General features: G+C 45.4%; 1 protein-coding gene across 3 annotated transcripts in view; it reads right to left on the bottom strand.

Annotated features, from left to right (window-relative positions):
* The window catches only part of CLCN2 (chloride voltage-gated channel 2), a 1,173,779-nt gene that overhangs the window by 427,355 nt on the left and 727,118 nt on the right, over positions 1-19,306 (bottom strand). For all 3 annotated transcript variants that reach the window (XM_069618787.1, XM_069618789.1, XM_069618788.1), the window contains exon 9: positions 11,785-11,869. In XM_069618787.1, coding sequence (XP_069474888.1) covers positions 11,785-11,869 — 85 coding nt within the window. The remainder of the gene's footprint in view (positions 1-11,784; positions 11,870-19,306) is intronic.

The raw sequence follows: 19,306 nt of genomic DNA, 5'->3' as shown, positions 1-19,306 counted from the left end.
TGTCGTTTTTTTTTGCAGCTCGAAGCTCCTGCTCATGTGAAAGCTTCAGGCTGTAGAAAGAATGCCTTTTCTTGTATAATTGTGGCACTGGCCTCTGCCAGGCATCCCCCTAAGAGATGCTGCGATCACCAGGGGTGAAATCGCTGCATCTCTTAGTTAGAAGGATGCTTGTCAGGGGTCAGCACCAACATTATGGAAGATAAGGGGTGGTGCCAACCCCGCCCCTGCATCTCTTAACTAAAGGGATGCCTGGTGGGTGGTCTTCTGCAGCCCATTAAGCCATCAAGCCCGGGGCTCGTTAAGGGGGCATGGCCTATCAGACAGAAGGTGACCCCCGCCAAACAGCCCAATTAGCCACACGCCCCTTGATGAACCCGGCTTTATTTTCCCATGCCACTTAAGCACGGGTTATCCCCATGCCTTCAGGGCAGTGACAGATTTAAAGGGTGTGCTGAAAAGCATGGGGCTTCCTTCAGATCATGACGCACCCCCTTCCCTTCCTGCACAGAAAGTGGTAAAATGACATTGACCCTTACCCCAGGAGGAACCAATCACCCCTCTGACAGCAAAACCTGCCTCTACTACTGCTCAGGTAAGTTAGTTCCAGGGGAGTCGCACCTAACAAATTGAGTTTCTCGCTCACTTAAATGAAGGTGGCAGACAAAAGGACAATTACTACCTTTCTAAACCAAACCTCCATAACCCTCTTGTGCTGCTGAGAGCCACCTTTGCCATTAAGGCCAGAATGCCGCTAGCCCTTTCGCCGCACATGTCAGCTGCTGGTTCTACCTCACATTGGAAGTTTCATAGTGTGATAGGCGCTCTCAAGATGATGGCTTGCGCATTTCTAAAATTCACCAGTTCTAAAATTGCAACTCGGTCGGTCGTCTTTTTCGTTTTTCTCCGCCCTTCTGATTTAATGTTAGTTGGCAGGGCTTTCAGCGCCTTGTCTGCTAGGATTTCTGAATGCATATAATGAGACCGGAACCGTCATCAGCACAGCTCCTATGGCATGGAATATTGGCAAACTGATTTGAAATGCTGTGTTACTCTGCCCTCAGACATGCATTTCTATACACAGGAGGCAGGTCTATAACAGGCATAAGAGGGTGACCCTGAAGACACTTCCAGTTTAGAAAAGCTTTAAATCAGCAGGTTCTCTGCTAAGGATACAGCCCTGTGCTGTCCTTTTGCCATGCCAGCAAACCGTAAAGGATTCTGGGTCATTAGGGAGACTGTGCATCTCCAAAGAGTTGATGGGAAGCTCCCCGAATAAGCTGCAAATAGTCCACCCCTTCCCAACACCATTCTCTGAGCTGCAGTTCCCTAGTTTTGCTAACAGGTGGCAGTGCAGAGGCCTACAGCAGTCTTCATGCACAGAGTGGAGAAAATGGCTTGAAACACAAATAAATTGGCTCCAAAAACAGTGCCAGTGGCAAGGGAAACGCAATCTGGGGAAACTCGTACACTTGGAAACCCTTTAAAGCAACAGGTGGGTTTGAATTAAATGCTGTCACAGCACAAGTTAGTTTACTGCAAAGCTGACACTCGGACTTCAGCCCTTTGCTAGCACCAGGATCAATGGGCAGCAGATGAGCTCGGAAGTCATTCAAAAACCCATTCAAAACCTAGGCCAGATTACACTGAAAACCTGTGGAAAGACTCAATTTTCACCAGCACTAACCAATCCCACCGCTAAACATTTCCTGGCGGAAAGAGGTGTATTTCAGTTCATGCATTCAAATTATTTCAACAGAGCTGGAGCACCACTTTCCAAAATGAGAACAAGTTAAGAAGTCAGTAACAAAGTACGCAGATCACTGAGCACACATTTGCACGACCCATGTTGGGACTAACTCAACTGGGAATTCTGTGGGTGCAGAGTGTTGCAGAAACACGCATCAATAACTACTATCTCTAATGAATTAAAATTAAAAGAGGTCACATGATCAGATGAATACGTGGAAGCAAACGATTTGGAGGGGGCATCAAGCTGGTCCGTCACATTGATACCCTCTCGCTCCAGAGGATTTTTGAAAGAATTCAGACAGCTATTTCCTCTACGAAAGTTAGAGGACTGCAGGGCGAGGGGCGATATTCAAGCAATCGGGATAAAGAGGTTTCTGCACCAATCGACATAGCTTGCTTAGGTGGTTACTGCGATCGGAGATCGATGTGTGTAAATAGTGTTCCTCATCACCCAGGTAGCCAGACAGGAAACTTTCACGGAAGCTACAAATATATGTTGTTGAGTACTATTGTAATGTTACCTCTACCTTTTCCCAGTCGATCTACACCAAACTTTAAGCGCAAGAAGGTAGGATATAAGGAAAAGTAATCGATGGGTCTGCCCCCTACTTTTCCTTTATAGAAAGCAAAAGTAACGTCAACACTAAACGCTAAGCGCCGACAAGGTGCAGACACGGATGCGTCAATATTTGCCTGGACAAATGCATCCGTAGTGGACAGGCAATTCTCAAAGACGTTCAACAATCACAGAAACGATCCATTTGATTATAGTTAGACACATCTGAAACGCTCAACTCTTTCCCAGACTTAACATTACAGCTAGACTGAGCACACCACTCCACTCCTTCAATGCAAGTCTATTGAATCCCAGTAAGATATCTCGGCGGGTTGATCAACAAGAGATTGAATTTATCCATGAAGATAACCAGTTCCAAATAGAGTAGGATAATTTGGTGCTTATGTGCCTGCCACAGAGATCAACATGGGGGTCAGACGCACCCATTCTATTAAACTAGCTCAGTGGATTTACGAGCCTGCTGTAAGGATCCTGGAGTAGTCTGATGGTTACAGATTTTAGTGCTACTAATATAGCCTGTCAGGTTAATGGGCCTGCTGTAACCTGCAGATCACACGTTTGAATTCTTTCAGGGACTATTCAACCTTTCATCCTTCTATGGTGGGCGGAAGGAGTTCCTTAGATGTGAGAGGATTGTGGGTTATTTTACTGCTCTGCCCCCCCCTGACCCCTCCGAGAATAGAAGATCTGCCTCCACCAAACGGAAACAATATAGAGTACACTCTCGGAATTGCACTTATAGCTCCCCGTCCCGGGAGGATAGCTCACGGGCAACATGCTCACCTTGGAAACAAGAAGACACGGAGCAGCACAGGTTTGATCCCCGGGTCCGCGCTTAGAAACCTCTGGGTATTAAGAGTGTAATAAATAACCTATCCTATCATATAAATCACAGCCCTATTGATTCAAATAGCTATTATCAGTGTTTATGTGACCCTCCAACTACCTTCTCACTAAACTACGCAAATAGAATCTGTTCCCAGAACAGAAATGAAGAAGACATTTTTTAGCAGAGCACAGGGGACTAAAGTGGAGCGTAAATGCTAAAACACGCTACAACCATAGCTGACAAAAATGTTAATTGCTCACAAAAAATGCCTGTTAGAATTTGATCCACTGCAAAACAAAATGAGAGCATTTTAGTCATTGCATGACTGGGTAAAGATGTGCAACTGGCTAAATCCCCCTTGGATCATGATTTAGCAGATACCCAAGGAAGGAGGAGAAAGGAGATGGAGAAGGAGAGCACGTTTCTTGGACCTGCATGCTGAGGAGTGCATGAGGTACAGTGTTCCCCACATGCCATCAGAGAGACTCAGGGTGCCTCTCTGCTCACACGCTGCCAGTGGCGTAACACAAGATCTGGGGGCCCCCCTGCGAGCCATGCTGGGGCCCCCCCAACTCGGCAACAAATCACGGGTCGCGCCACACTCTGGGCTGGCCTACATCTAGATTACCACGATTGCGCAATACGCACAAACGTGCTGCTGAGGGGGTATGAAGCACACTACACTAGGAGTAAGATATAAATATGTGTTTTAATAAAATATACAGCACACTTTCTGAGAAAAACTTGCTAAAAAGTCACAGTGTTTGCTATTGTTTTGTAGGGTAACACCAATCCAATACATGCAAGTCACCAACAGTGCACAGGAACATGAATGCTTTGCTATTAAAAATGCCAAGCCACAATGAAAACATGTCCAACTGGCTGCACAATGTAGGCCAGTGTAGACACGTAATAACATTACAGTAAAGCATGCCAGGCCAGATTTAGACATACCTAGACTGATTGCACCAAAATGACAGTCAAAGCAATAAGACTCATCAAGAATAGAGCACACATTCAAGCCTGCGTCTCTAACAGGCCAAACTCTTTAAAATCTGCAAGGAACTGGCCAATCCTGTTGCGGTCTCTACCTCTCCTGTTCCCTCAACAGTTCCTCTGTATGGCTTTGGCCTCTCGCTTCTCTGCTTAAACTCAGGGTATCCTGTCAACTATCTTCTCTTCCTCTCCCTCTCTCGTCCCCCCTTTGGCCATCTCTCCCTTTCCTCCTCCTTTCTCCTCTTTCTCTCTAACACATGACAAGTGCCATCTATGGAAGTGTCGTCAAAACAGGTGCTTGCCCGTTCCTCCAGAACCATCAAGGACCATATTAACACCCTTTCTCCAGCCTTGGACGATTTCTGTAATCATTCTTTTGCCACTGGAACTTTCCCCTCTCCCAAACTCTTGGGCAAGCTGAACATCTCCCAGCTTACTCTCCACACTGAATCTGTTGGTTGTCTCCAAGACCATCAGTCTGGTTTAAGAGCTGCCAGAGGCATGGAAACTGCTCTCCTGAACACCTGTGAAGATCTGATCTCTACCTTTGATTCCAGCATTCCTTCTGTCCTCTTTCTCCTTGAACTTTCCTCTGCTTTCGACACGGTCAACCACGCCATCCTGATCAATAGACTGTGAGAACCTGGGCATCGTGGATCAGGTCCTGGAGTCGCTGAACTCCTTCCTCTTGGACCGCTCCTCCCAGGTCCAACTTGGTCCCTTTCTCTCTGCCACCTCTCTCTACCTGTGGCGTTCCCCAGGGCTCTATCCTCTCACCCTGGTTTTTTAACCTCTACTTGGGCCCCTTTGGCTCACCTGATCTCTACCTTCTCCTCTAACTTTCAGTGTTATGTGGATGACACTCAGCTTTCCTTCAGGCTCCCATCAGCCTCCTCTCCTCTCTCGCTCATTCCTGGTGTCATCTTCAACTCCACTCTATTTCTCCCCTCACATTTTGGACGTCGCCAAGAAGTCCCACTACCAGCTGCACCTCCTCAAACGGACTCTTCACTTCTTCACTTTGCCCCAGAAGCTCACTGTCTCCAGAGCCCTAGTTCTCTCTAAGATGGACTACTGCAAAAGCCACTTTCTCAATCTGCCTTCCTCTATTCTCTGCCCTCTGCAACTAATCCAGAACAGGACTGCAAGACTTATCCTTGGCCTCAAGTACAGAGATTGTATCTCTCCAGCCATGAAATCTCTCCACTGGCTCCCGGTGGCTGCAAGGATCAAGTTCAAGACCCTTTGCATTGTCCACAAGGCTTTCTGGGGCAGGGATCTGCATTACATCCAACGCTCTCTTCCAAAATACCTTCCTTCTCGTGCCCTAAGGGTTAGTTGCTTCTCCAGGCAGAGAGTTGGGGGTAGATCTCTCTCCTCTACAGGTGCTTCCCTCTGGATTGCCTCCCTGCCCCTCCCAAACTTGGCTGGACCACCTGAAGTTCCGGAAGCAGCTCAAAACGTTCTCTGCTTTCTCTCTCTCCCTCCCCTGCTGACCTACCTGACCTACCTGTCTGCTGTACCAACTGGTTGCTTGGCTACCCTCAGTCTCATGCAGTCCAGGCTCTTTCTTGATCAGTCACCCTTGCACTGCCTCCGGGCCTACCCCACAGTTAGGGGCTGTAACTAACCATACAGTCCCTTGTTCTCCTTGCACTACCGAGAGCTGAGCTGCCCTGGCTTCACTTACTCGGAGCATTGCTGTCCTGTTTTCCCCTCCCCCTTGCACTTCCCTCCCTCCTTTTCCCCTTGCACTTCTCGTTCTCACACTTGTAAGATCTTAATGACACAAGGCCTAGTAAGATAATTTGTCTTGTCCTCCCTGTGTTTTCCTTCCCTTGTCTTGTCACGCCTAAAAACACTTGTGTACAGGCACGTTATATATGACTTATCTGATCATATAATTTTATCACAGATGCCCATAAAAATATACAATGCCGCAGAAAGAAACGGCTAGACTGGCAGAACCCAAATGCCAGTCTAGCCAGGTAATTATACTTTTCAGGACTGCTTTATCAGAAATGCCCAGTTAAAAAAAGTCATACCAAACTGAGGAATGACTAGACTGGCTGCACCAAAATGCCTCTCTAGCCACTAATACCACATATCATGCCTGCTTAGCATGGACATTGATGACCATTATGATTTATTGCACAATCCCACCCGCCCACACATCCCCTCTCCTCCCATCCCCACCCCAACCTCCAAAATCAGCTCATTGGCCCAGAATTATCCCATGTCCCTCTTCCTTGTCCCAGTGCTTACGTATGAGGCTCCTTGCCTAATAGGTAAGTACTGGGATGAGGAAGAGTGGGACTAGGCACAATGAGGATTACAGGTAGCTAAGTTAGGCATTACCTTCATGTACCTCTACCTCATCCCAGTACTTGTGTATACGTTATAGTGCCTCATACACAAGTACTACCTTATACACAAGTACTGGGATGTGGAAGAATAGGGCTAGGAGTAATGAAGATTACCAATAAGTAATCAAGGCATTAAACACAAGAAGTGGTGCAACACCATTGAGCTGAATGGGCTTCAGCACTCCCCACCCTGAAATTGTGGGCATGGTGACTTGACCTGGCTGACCTACAGAGCACTTGCCGTACAGAAAAGAACACAGATGTTAAACAGCACCTGGGTTTCGCTGTTAACAAGGGCCCGGTCCAGCAATTACTAATGTACAGCATTTCAATGTTAGCACCTGCATTCAAATGCCACATTTTTCAGGCAATTGAAATTGTGATGTGGGTTTAGTACTTGCATGCCAGGGGAGTGATTGGAAGGGTTGTGAGGGAACAGGAGACCAGTCATTCTCACAGCAGTCCATAAGTGGGTGCTTTCAGACTTAAAGGAGAGAGTTAACTGCTTGTAACATTGAAGCTGCACTAGAATAGTCTTGTTAAAATGTGTGAAGAAGTTCGATGCCCCCACACAAATAAGTTTTCTCCTCTCCCACCACACGTGAAATTAGCGCCTCTCCCAACATTTGAATGGTTAGCCCCCCTGAAATGTAGGTTTTGTTGCGCCCCTGAACACAAGCACACACACCATTCATCATATATACACACGCCCGCCCAGCCAAGCAAACATTTAAGTGTGAACTCTTTCACCACACAGGCACACCCAGGCAGCCACCCATACATTTAAGTGTGCATCCTTTCACCGTACATGCACACATGCATACCCAGCCACCCATACATTTGTGTGCACTCTTTCACCATACACGCACACACGCACACGTCATGGGTTGAAGGGAGCCATAATACTTCAAAAATAAATTGTTTCTTTTTGAAATCACTCTGAAATTATTTCTGTTAAGGACCGAATGATAACGGAAACAAGCAGCACGGCTGTGGACATTACCTGTCATAGTTATGGAATACATCGGAGGACACAATCCCCTCGAAAAGAAAGTTTCTTTTTATATTCCCTCTGCCTTCATAAAGAAAAAATATTTCTGTTACAAAAATAAGTTCTTTATAAATGCAGAGTGAATTCAAAAAGAAATATTTAAAAAAAATGAAAACACATTTTTTTCCATTTATTTTTATACTTCAAGTGGGGCGCCCTCCAGGACATGTGGTCGCAGGGCCCACCGCTGTGGGTGCGGGGGGGGGGGGGGCTGTTACTCCAGTGCACACTACCCTACTCACTTGCAATCCCTGTGCATGGAAAGTTTGCAAACAGCTCTGGATGTTATGCCACATGATCCTTTCAAAAGAATCCGAGACATGAGTAGACACACCACGGACATCTCAACTCAGGGCCCACCCCAGAAGCTTTGTACACACATTGCATATGTGTGATCAGTTCTAGAACATAACATGGATGACTTTACTGGAGTGGTGCAGGCCTTGGACTGCACCCATGTTGCATGCCTTGTGCCCCTGGCAATGGAACACGGGCCCTGGAATTTTATAGTTGTACAGATGGCGTAACATGCAGGCCATGCAATACCAAACGTAAATGCAAATCGCCCAGATTCAGCTGCATCAGCTATATCTACTGCCATTCTGCGCCTGCATGGCCACTAGAGACTAAAGGGATAAAATGCTTCTAAGAGACTATGGACCTCATTACGACTATGGCTCCCTCCAAAATCATGTCTGGGTTCCCTGAATGGGGAAATACCGGGCCATTCCGAGTTTGGAGGGCCCGGTATTTCCTCCTTCAGGGAACCCGGGCCCGGTCCTTCCACATTCCAATTCGAGCCTCCATAGGGCTCAATGGGAATGGGGAGGGAGCTCCCTGGTCCCCTCGTGGGACCCGCTCTGGATGCCTGGACAAACCAGGCGTCTAGAGCGGGTCCCGCGAGGGGACCCCATAATAGTGCGGAATGGGATTAACTGCGCCGTTAAACCCATTCCACACTACTTGTAATGAGGCCCTATGTGTTACAAGTAGCATGTGGCCTGACAGGATATTCCATTTGAAATGTCACAGTGAAAGAGAATGCCTCTTGGGGCAACACCCTCTCATGCCATTCTGGAATGCCATCAGCTGATTGCAACAATGCTGCAATATTGCAGGTATTAGGAAATGTATTCCCACAAAAAAACATTTGCTACTCTTAAATCCAAGTCAGTTTCCTGTACTCTACTGGGTTGCACTCCTGTATACTGTGATGATGCACATGTCCTCGTCACTTCTACCCAAAGGGGAGCCCTTCCATATGAGGCAAGGGAGATGAGGCCACTAACCAATAGTACCCCTAGGGGTGGTAATATGCGGGACCACCTAATAGGAAGGGACTCCCCTCCAGGGGATAAGGACGTCCCCCTGGGGAAAGACCTCCATACCTCCACCACAGCACATACACCCCTACCCTCATGGTTACCCCTTTCATCCACCCCCGATAACTGAACCATGTGCTACTGTAAACCCATGACTGTGACAAGAAGTCCTACTGAGATGAAGAAGAATGTGAGAGGCATATGGAGTAACCAGATGAAGAATCAGCAAAATACTGTAACGTGGTGGCATTGGGGGTCATCTCCCTCGTCGCAGTCGTCCAACCATTATCACTGCTCAAGTACACTTTTGAAAGGTTTTCAAGAAAGACAGAGGAAGCCTGCAAAATATATTTATCATCCAGACGTTAAAGGGAAGCCAAATAAAGCTGGAAGTGTTACTTCATGGAAAATGTTGAAGGGACTGGTACAAGCTTTCTGTAAAAGTGCTGAAGAATCACCGTACAGAACCTTGAGTAAGAAACCAGAGGAAGGGAGTCATTCCCCTGACCCCGTTTTGAAGGGAGTTTGAACAAATTACTATTACAAGAAGACTGAAACAAGACACCAGGAAAAGGGAGGTTTGGTTTTAAGTGTTAGGATAAGATTGCAAGGTTTCCGACAGAGGACAGAGAATATATTTTTGGATGAACATTCTGACAGGTCACTAAAGTTTCCTAGGCTGAGGCACGGCAAGCCCCTTAGAAGTAGGGAGAGATAGGGTTTTCTTCTTTCATAATAAACGTTTGTAGCCCCAAACAAGACCCCTCGTTGTCAGTCTCCTTCTTCCACACTGTTACAATACCCCAGCATTCGTATGCAAGATAATAGCTACCTGCTATATATGGCACAGCATTGCAATCAGACAAAGCCTAAACATTTCGAGCCTAGAAACACTTGTGTACAGCCGCGCTATAAATGCCACATCATATCATATATCATTTCTATCAGGCAGGATTTCGGTCAAGGGCTGCAAGGTCTACTTGGTGCTCTCGTCATATATGTGGAAGTGGAGACCAGGGGTGACCTGGTTCCCAGATACTCTGCCTGAGGTACTTGTCCAGGTCATAGCACACGTTAGCATCTCCAGAGGCCTGTGATCGACCAGAAGTAAGGACATCGGCAGACATGAACTCTGTCAAGGAAAGAAACAACCAGAAAACTGGCCTTCTCGGTCTACTCCCAAGACTATGGAACCTCCTCTCAGTCAACATCAGACTCGCCCCTCGCTTCTACATTTCAGGAAGGAGCTCAGACCCGCCTCCTTAAGGAAAGGCTGCTCTCTAACACCTATGTTCACCCCCCTAACTCCCCACCATACCTGAGACTGGGTGATATGCTCCCCACTCTTTCCTCCCCTGGTTGTTTCTATATCCCTTGCTGCCAATTGCCCACCCTCTGCTGTTCGTTACTGCTCCCTTTTTCTCTGCTTCCATCACTGTATTCATCCCCTTATGATTGCAAATCGTACCATTGCTTTCCGAAGCTTGGTCTGCACTCAATACATACCTTGATAATAGTAACTGCCCAATTTTCCTACATATTTTGTGCAACAGTTATGAAAAAGAGGGATGATATATGGGCAGCTAGAAACTGGTGAGATGCCAATGTTATGTACATGATATGTTTACACATACGTGCATACACCGACATATACATGTACCACCAAAACATGCCACCTTATAACACATGGAAAGAAACCCTAGTGTTACTCCTGTCACATGTCCCCCTGGCTCATATGACATGAATGCACCGCTTGACTGAAGCTTTGGCAGCCCTCGTTTATCCTGTGCTTTTCATTGTTCAAAGCGTGCTGGCCCTTGCGCTGCCACCCACACTTCATTGCCTGCTACTGACCCACAGCAGAACTCTGGTGTCTGTGTGGCAGGAGCAAACTCGAGCTGAATAACCCTTGATTTTTACCGTCTTTTATGTTGGTGATCTTCTCGCAGTGTGTTCAGAGTTGCCAATTCCATTCCATGTAAGAAATGAATGCGATGTATTTTGAAAGCTGCAGTGCAGCGATAAATCGATTTAAATCACTTTTATGCAAGGCTGTCGCAATGGCAGAATTTCAACCCATTAGATGGAATTTCTATTTAAATATAAAAGAGGTCACAGCATTATGCCGCAGTGACCTAATATGCTGTGACCTCCAGTAAATAAAAGCTTTGTAAAAAAAACAGGCGAATTATATATTATTAGGACATTTATTGAGCGCAGAGCTTTGAGAAGCAACGGAGCACGTTACAATCATGGGGGAACAACACGGCGAGGGGAGCAGAAAAACAAGGGAGTGGGGATCTAACAAATGGGGAGGGAGGTGTTTGACAATTTGTTAGCAAGGGATCTACAAGCAACCAGGGGAGGAAGCAGTGGAGATCAGATCAGCCAGTCTCGGGTAGGGTGGGGGCATGGAACTAGGTGTTAGGGTGGAGACATTTCTTGATAAGGAGGGTCTTGAGCTCCTTCCTGAATGCTCACTATGTTTTCACTGCTTTCAAAAGCATAGGAAAATCAGTCTTTGCATCATGAAGTAACACTCTGATCCCTTCCCTCACTGCATCCCCCTCCTCCTGAAGTCTGGAAGCTTATCTTCAAACCACCTCTACTTTGGGGTGGCCTGCCTTAAGGGTTTTGAAATGTACCTCTGTTTTGAGCCTATTCACTTATTGGAGTGTATTGTTATTGGGGCCTTGACACCCTCTGATTATGATGGGGGCCGAATAGACAACCACGCATCTTTTGGTAAGAACGGCCTTATGAGGAAAGATACTTCACTGCATTGTGGTGACAAGTTAATCATAATTTTGGGTTACAGTGCGGACACATTTTCCTGGTCATTTGAGGTGAAATGTATCATGGGCCCAATAGAGTCAGGTAGCTAAATCACTCACCCAATTACAGCAAAGGCAGGCAGCTCCTGTAGGTCAAACGGGAAGTCAAGCCGGAAGCGAGTTTTGAATAAAGCTGTAATTGTCTCTGGAAGATACAAATAAATTGATTGTTGGACAATGTGAGCTAAGAAGAGAACTGTCCACAGGAGACGTTTCACATGAATCAACTTAAAAAAAAGGTTGGTTTCCATTAAACGTAGAACTGTGTAAGACCCCCTTTCTTTTTCTATTCCACCACTATTTTACCTCCCCACCAGTTTTCCTCCTTCTCCCTCCAGTAAGGGCTCGCCATCCAGGTCTCACAACGTAGCTGCTATCAGGCCTCTCTCTGCACTCACATGCATAGCTTCTTGCCTCCAACTCTCCCAGCCCCCCCCCCCCAGTCCCAGCCAGGCACCAACATCCTGTGAGGGGTCTCCTCAGTCTCATTCCTTCCAGGAGTTGCTGCTCTCCTTTCAGGCCATGTCTTGAGCGGCCACTCTGCTCAAACCCTTGTCCTTCTTGAGCACCCTATTCCAATAGACTACACATCGCTTCTATCAGACTTTCACCATCACTGTGAGGACTCCCCCTTCAGACCCTACCCGTACCCAATCAAGTCTCTGCAGATCTGGGACCTTCCCTCAATCTCTACCTCCATCCCAATCATGAATGTCATCGCATTCAGCTGTCCACAATCTCTCCCTCCACCCCAATCATGCAGGTCATTTCCTTCAGCTGTCCTCAGAATCCACAACCTCCCTAATCATGTAGCTTATCCCCTTTGAACTGGAGGCTTCCAGCCCTTTAAGATGAGCAGCTGTACCCTGGAGATAGATGGAGATGCAGATTTCATTCATACATCAATAATCAAGGCGACACAAATAGTGAGGCAAAGTTTGTCTGTTTTAATGTCAAATATCTTAAAACAGGGAGTATAACGAACATCAGCAATCGCTCGATACCAGACTCTAACTACTTAATAAAAAAGATGATCTTTTGTATCCAAAAGTAGTCATCACTGACGTGCTGACCTGTGTCATTCCCAACGTCATCCTACGTGGCAACCTATCAGGAAGCGGGATTGGTTCCAAGTGAGTAACTAAGCATAGGTTCTTTATCTGTATAGAGTAACAGCAAGAGGTAATTGGATAGTCAACATCAGGTGGGGCAACTAAGCCCTCACTTCAAAATGGCCACTATGAACATCACTAAATGTAGGACGACCCATTGGATACACATACTATAGGACCCCCAACTATGTGGTCCCCTACAATTGGTTGGCTCTGACCCCCCCCGTCAGTTGTTTTCCTACCTACGTTAGCAGCACACAGACTGAACAACCAGGTGCGGATAAGCTCGTCTTGATACCTGCTTCCCACCAATTAAAATATCATCCATCATCACTTCAATGGTCCAGTGTCAATTAGCACTTTGAAGTTGGCCTTGAGTTTATGCTGTTCTCTGAGAATTTTTAAGGAGCATGGGTACTATCCGGCTTCCATGCGTAGGGGTGATCTTCTCACGCGTCCAACTTCCCTCTATCACATGACTGATTTTATTCTCAATAGTCCTCTGACGTCTTTTGTTTTTGCTTGACCTTTCTGAACAGGAGCCTATGTTCTTTCACGTTAAGTTTATCCAATATCAGTCAACTCCAGTTTGATAAGACCTTGGCTTTCTTGGCTCAGTCAACTCCTTGGCTGAGCTTTTATTCTGTTTAATTCAATTGCTTTTCTCAACTGCGACACTGAATGAGGCCTTCTTGCTTGTTCAGTACTGCTTATATACGTAGCAGAAACATTAATCCTTTATTTGTTCATATGTATATATTGAGGTATATGTATATGTTGGCGCTTGCTGCAGACTAATCTATTTAAAAGCATGTGGCTAGCTTAATGATTGCTTTGCTGCTTGCATTTCATTGCATCTGTACATGTTTAAACTATCTAAATATCTTCATCAGGTTTGGGGCATAAGTCTTGCCATCTTGATCCCAAGATGTCACTTATCCTTAGTACTTCTTTGTTCTTTACAAATTGTCTGCCTCTCTGGTCTGGTTATCTTTTAAATAGGTGTTGATTCAACTTTATATGACGTCACCATTCATCTTTGTCATTTAGTTTCTTTGCTTCTTCAGGAATCTCATTCAAATGGCCATCATATTGTCTTGGATGCAGGTATGGTTTCCTCAATAGGTACTTTACCTCCCATATTCTCTTAGGATAAATATACTCTTATGGGTACTGAGTCCACGCTCTTCTCTTTGCTGGTTTAATTGTTCAGTATACATCACATACTTTGGTTCATACATTTCAGATAATGTAGGTGGGGCAGGTGGAGTGGGGGTACTTGGCTCCTCCTCTACACCCCCCCCCCCAGGGCGATTTATCGACCACTCTCACATCATCTTCTATACCTAGACATCCTGGTCTGACGAAATGCCTCTTAGGGGCCCATATTTTTATGACTCCCTTCAGGTATCCAGCTGATTTCACATGCTGTCATGGTCATGAAGTCAGGGGCACAGGCATGCAGGGGTCGCATGCACAGGAGACATGGGTGGACACTGTCCTGGCGCCTTTGGTGCCAGGCTCATGAACAAAAGTAAACAAGAACATCCATTTAACACCAAAAAGCTTTTATTATGGACATAGCACTTCAGATGCATTAACCTTGAACATTCCATCCATTAAGCAGGATGCATTAACCTTGAACATTCCATCCATTAAGCAGCCCCAACTGTATTCTTGGGTGTGGCTGCTAATGGATTGCCTTTGCACGTGCTCACTCTCTAGGAGTGGCAGGGTGTGGCCGGTAAACCGGCCCTAATGGGCGTGCCCACGATCTCAGCTATATATGCTGCCCCTATCCTCAAGACAGACGCTTCGCATTATTGTGCACTTGCAAGCAGCGTAACGCTCACCGTCGCCTGAGGTCAGACTTACCATTGAAGGTCCTGCTTCCTGGACATCCTGCTTCCTGCCAGCATACTTACCAAATGGGGGAAGCTGTTCTTACCTGTACATCTCTTCGGTGAACCAAGTATTAATCTTTACACTTTCCTGAACGCGGAAATCTTCATCTTGGCACCACAGCATGACACGCTCCATCGTCGACAGCAGCGCCTGCAAGGACAAACAGAAGACAAGGTTAGACATCGAAAAAACTGTCAGTTTAATGTTGCGCTTCGCCATACTTTGCGCTTATCCTTAAACCATCACTTACCTGCTGTCGAACATTACGGTAGCATCCATCTTCCATCCGGCCGCGTCTCGCGTCTCACAGCTGCATTGAGGACGTATTTCCATCTAAGGGAAGAAAACAGAAGAGAGACATTATTGCGGGCATAAATAGGAGCAACATATAAAGACATTAAACAGAACGAACAGCATCACAAGAGCTAAAGAAAGATTTACCAATCATAAGGAGAAGCATAGTCGCAGCTGGACTGGACTAATCATTATCCGGGATCAGTGAAGGAACTAGATCCCATTCGACACACCCCTGCAAGAAGTAGCAGGATGGAGAGCTTATCTTCCATAATTCACTGGTGAGCTTTATGGGCCGGCATATGCTCACAGAAACCGTAGTTTGGGGTGAAAGGTTCGAGAGTTACAACAATCACAGATTGGCGCACTCACACACTCTTATCTCCATGCAGGAGCAGTATCACCACATACCACCACTCACATCTTTTCTACTGAGGGAGAGGCCTAAATGGGGTGATTCAAGTTCAGGGAGGGCTGCAACCGTGCCACAACGCCTCCGCAGAGACCAGGTGAGCGTAACACATGCACATCTTTGTTCCATGTCATGAGCATGCACTGTCCACTTGGACTGCAATAGATCAATCTTCCCACAGACCTATTATGGTCCTTTGGATACAGGAACTTTGTTCCCTCAAGTGCATGGATGCTAGCCTTCACAAAGTCTCTTCATCAGTTAGATCTTTAGGCTTTCATCCTGGTTCAACATCAATCATAATTTTCATCCCTATGGCTTTATTTGCTGTCTTCTTGCATTGTGAGTATTATCTTGATCACACAGAATCCAAGCATCACTAATAATAACAAAGCTCCAAGAAATTTGAACATATCTGCCATCCACTGTGGAACCCACGAGAAGAGTGATCCAAACCAGCTGTCATCAGCAACGTCTTCAACCTCTTCTATCATCTGGCCATGGAGTTTCCTCCGCATGTCTATGGCCTCTGTCAATGTCCCATTCGCGTCATCATGAGAAGGTATAAATGTGCAACATGATTCTCTGTTCTTGACACAAACTCCTCCATCCATAGCTGTAATCATGTCTAGAACATATCTGTTCTGGAGGGTCATCAAACTTACAGCTCTCAATTCTTCGCTAATCGCATTGAATCCTTTGATGGTAGTATTAATCGTCTGCAGCAATTCCCATCTGGTGATCTGAAGCCACTTGGTATTTGCTCCAGCCTGGACCCTTGGCATGAAGATCAATGTGAACACTGAAGAAGTCTGGCTGAACAGTCTATGTTCCTACGGGATAGAGTCAAAAACGTCTATTGATTTGGCTGAAAAGTAATTCTCTCTCTTTATTTACTTTATCAGCTCCCCAGATCTCTTCCTCCTCAGATGTGCATCTGCTTCAGGAAGTTATCAATGTTCAGGTCACTTTTAGGAATCACCAATGCAGGAACATGGACATTCACCAATGTGCAGATTCCTCCCAAATCTTTGGGCAGTCTTATGTAGGCCTTGAATCCACAAGCCTAATAATGATCCATAATTACTGCTGTTCCAATACTCATTCCTGGTACAACGAAGATTCGTTCACAGTTCTAATTCTCCCCCATTTTTCTTGTACCATTATTTCTGAAGCATAATTTATAACTTTCCATCGGTATTGTCTGCAGGGGACCTCCTCTATCTTCGACCCATATCAGTAGTTTAACAGGTTTTGGCCATAATGGTTTACACAACATTTGTAATTACCCAGTCTCTGCAGATTACTACTCCGTCTTCCCAGCCATCTGATGATAGGACAGTTCCTCAAATCTGCATCTGTCCTCTGTTTTTCCATCTGCAGATGTCTTCTGTGGAGTGTCCTGGAACTTTCAGTTTTTTATTCAATTCTCTTCTTATTCCGGTTCCTTTTACTCCAGGTTTCTCATCTGATCACAATGTTGTTTGTCTTAGCATTGTTTCTTGTCTTTATGTCTTGAACATAGTCCTCTTCATTTGGATCTATTCCTTCAGTTTCCCATTTGAGAGAAGCTGTTCGACCCATGAACTGGCCTCTGTAACTACAGAAGGCTAGGTGCACTATACAGTGTGCAGTTAGGACCTCTATTTCAATAGCTATGAAGATCTTTGACTTCCTCATGCTGTATGGTAGGAGTGCACATACAAAGCATTCTTCTTCTGATGATCTTCTTCCAACTTTTCATGTGTTGGTACCATATGTTATTTCCCAAGTGTGCTGTGCTGTCCAGTTAATCATTCAATTCATAATTATCTTCTTGGGGGTTTTTTTTGGTTCTCAAACTCTTCATGTAATTGTCTATCACTACTTTTCTAAATGCATCAACATAGCTTCTTCTGGCTGGCTTGTTTTCAGGTACATCCATCCGGGTTCCATGCATAGATGAAAGTTCTGCAAGTCTTTCTTTATTCATCTGTCTTTTTCTGGCAACAGGTAAAAACTGCCATATAGATTCTGCTATCATCTATGCACGTGATTTTTCTGTGGGACTTGTGCTTCGGCTTCTTGTCACTGGACCAGGTGCGTCTGCATATATTGTCTGTGTAGGTCCAACCTTTACTAACCCCTAATTTGGCTTGGTCTGCCGACCCTGTCTCTGGCGTTTAAAAGCAATTTCTGACCCAAGTGATGTGTGTGATTTGTTACTAACAACATCCATTTCAAGCTCAGGTATCTTCCCATTTTTTCTTGGGACAGGAATAGCTATGTAGGGTCTAGGCTGCCTTGTAGTTTCCACGTTTATTTTTTCTTTTTGGTCAGAAACATATACAGGAGTCCTTGCATCATGTGCCCCTATACAAAATGCAGTTCTCACTATCAGTGAAAGCAATATAAGCATGAATACAATACATGTGTAGATGATGCAGTGATATATAAGTTTGCAGCATCTACTTCTTGGACAATGTGTGCGTCTGTTCTCAGTGGGCAATACAATGTTACTATTCAAGTTCCCCATCTCGATCATTTGATGCTAAGGAAGGAAAAACAAACTTTAATAGCTCTGCATGTTAGATTGTTTCTGGAAGCTGTTGTCTTCATTCAGCATTCGTCCTCGATCTATCCACTTTCTGGATGCTTTTAAGAAATGACTTCCTCTCTTTCTGGAACCAGTTTTTTCACCAGCCGAGATGCAAATGTTCCTTTATCGTGAAGAAAAATGTCCTCTGGGAGCATCTATGAAATCTGCTTCATTTATCAGTTCCCAATCGATACCTCAAATCTGCTTCAGTCCAGATGACATGTTGCTTCCCTGTCAGCATGAACAAAAGTTTTGCCTTTTACTTTCTTCCTCGATCTGTCCCTCGGAGAAAAGTTCCTAGACCGCTCTGTGATTTCTTTCAGAATAGATGGCCATCTGGATAATAATTCCTCCAGGATTACATTCAAGTTTGCAGTGTTTCTTGGATCTCTCAGGAAGGTTATCACATCCGTGTTTCTTCCAAAAAGATGTGGGTATTCTTCAATTAGACGAAAGAACACCACACTGACCAGTCTATGTGCTGCGTCGGTTGATAAGGGCATTTGGGTTTTCCTCACTGTACTCAGGCAAATTCAAAAATTCCCCAGTGATGATTATGAGCAATCTTCTTAGGAGCTTTTTATTGTCAGGATTTTTAATATAATCTGGAATGCGGCAAGTTCTCCCCACCAACAAAGGATATGAGCATAACACCAACTTGGAATAAGCAAGTACGCGCCTAGAAAGGTCATCACTGGGTAACACCATGAGTATAACCAAATAAGAACTCTGTGTAGAAGGAATCAGAGTACTGTACCCTCTTCCAATTGTTGTGTCCACGATCCAAATCTGGCATATTCTTATTTCTTATCAAGGCTTAAGCATGCCTCAGTCCAAAAGTCAATGAGCTACTGTGGCCTTTAAGCATGCAGCTCTTCCTTTAATCTGCAACTAGGATGCACAGAGTGTTCGAATGTGTCCTGTTACCCCTTTTTTTATACCTCAAAGGGGAGTGTCCAAAATCAAGTCACAGTCCAACTAAAGGGTTCTTCTCTTTCCACTTGTCAGGTTATGCGTCGTCCTTCGTAGTCATAGATCTCGTCTGCACGTGCTGTGGTTCTTCCCTGATGATTGTTGCTTCTTCGCGTTGGGGTGCAGGCAGATGGGTTTCTCCAGAGTAGATTTTGATGTCCCCCAGGAAGATCCAAGCACGCCTACCCTGCAATTTGACAGCAGATGGTGTTATGTCCTCAACGACAAAAAGACAGTTGAAATGGGGCTCGTCCCACAGTTTCCTTGTGTGGTTACAAACTAAGACCGTATCTCCTGGGTAAAGTATAG

This window comes from Ambystoma mexicanum, chromosome 10 (assembly GCF_040938575.1).
Source record: "Ambystoma mexicanum isolate Mex_15411 chromosome 10, UKY_AmexF1_1, whole genome shotgun sequence".
Classification (NCBI taxonomy): Eukaryota; Metazoa; Chordata; class Amphibia; order Caudata; family Ambystomatidae; genus Ambystoma; species Ambystoma mexicanum.
This window is presented reverse-complemented; position numbering and strand designations above follow the sequence as displayed.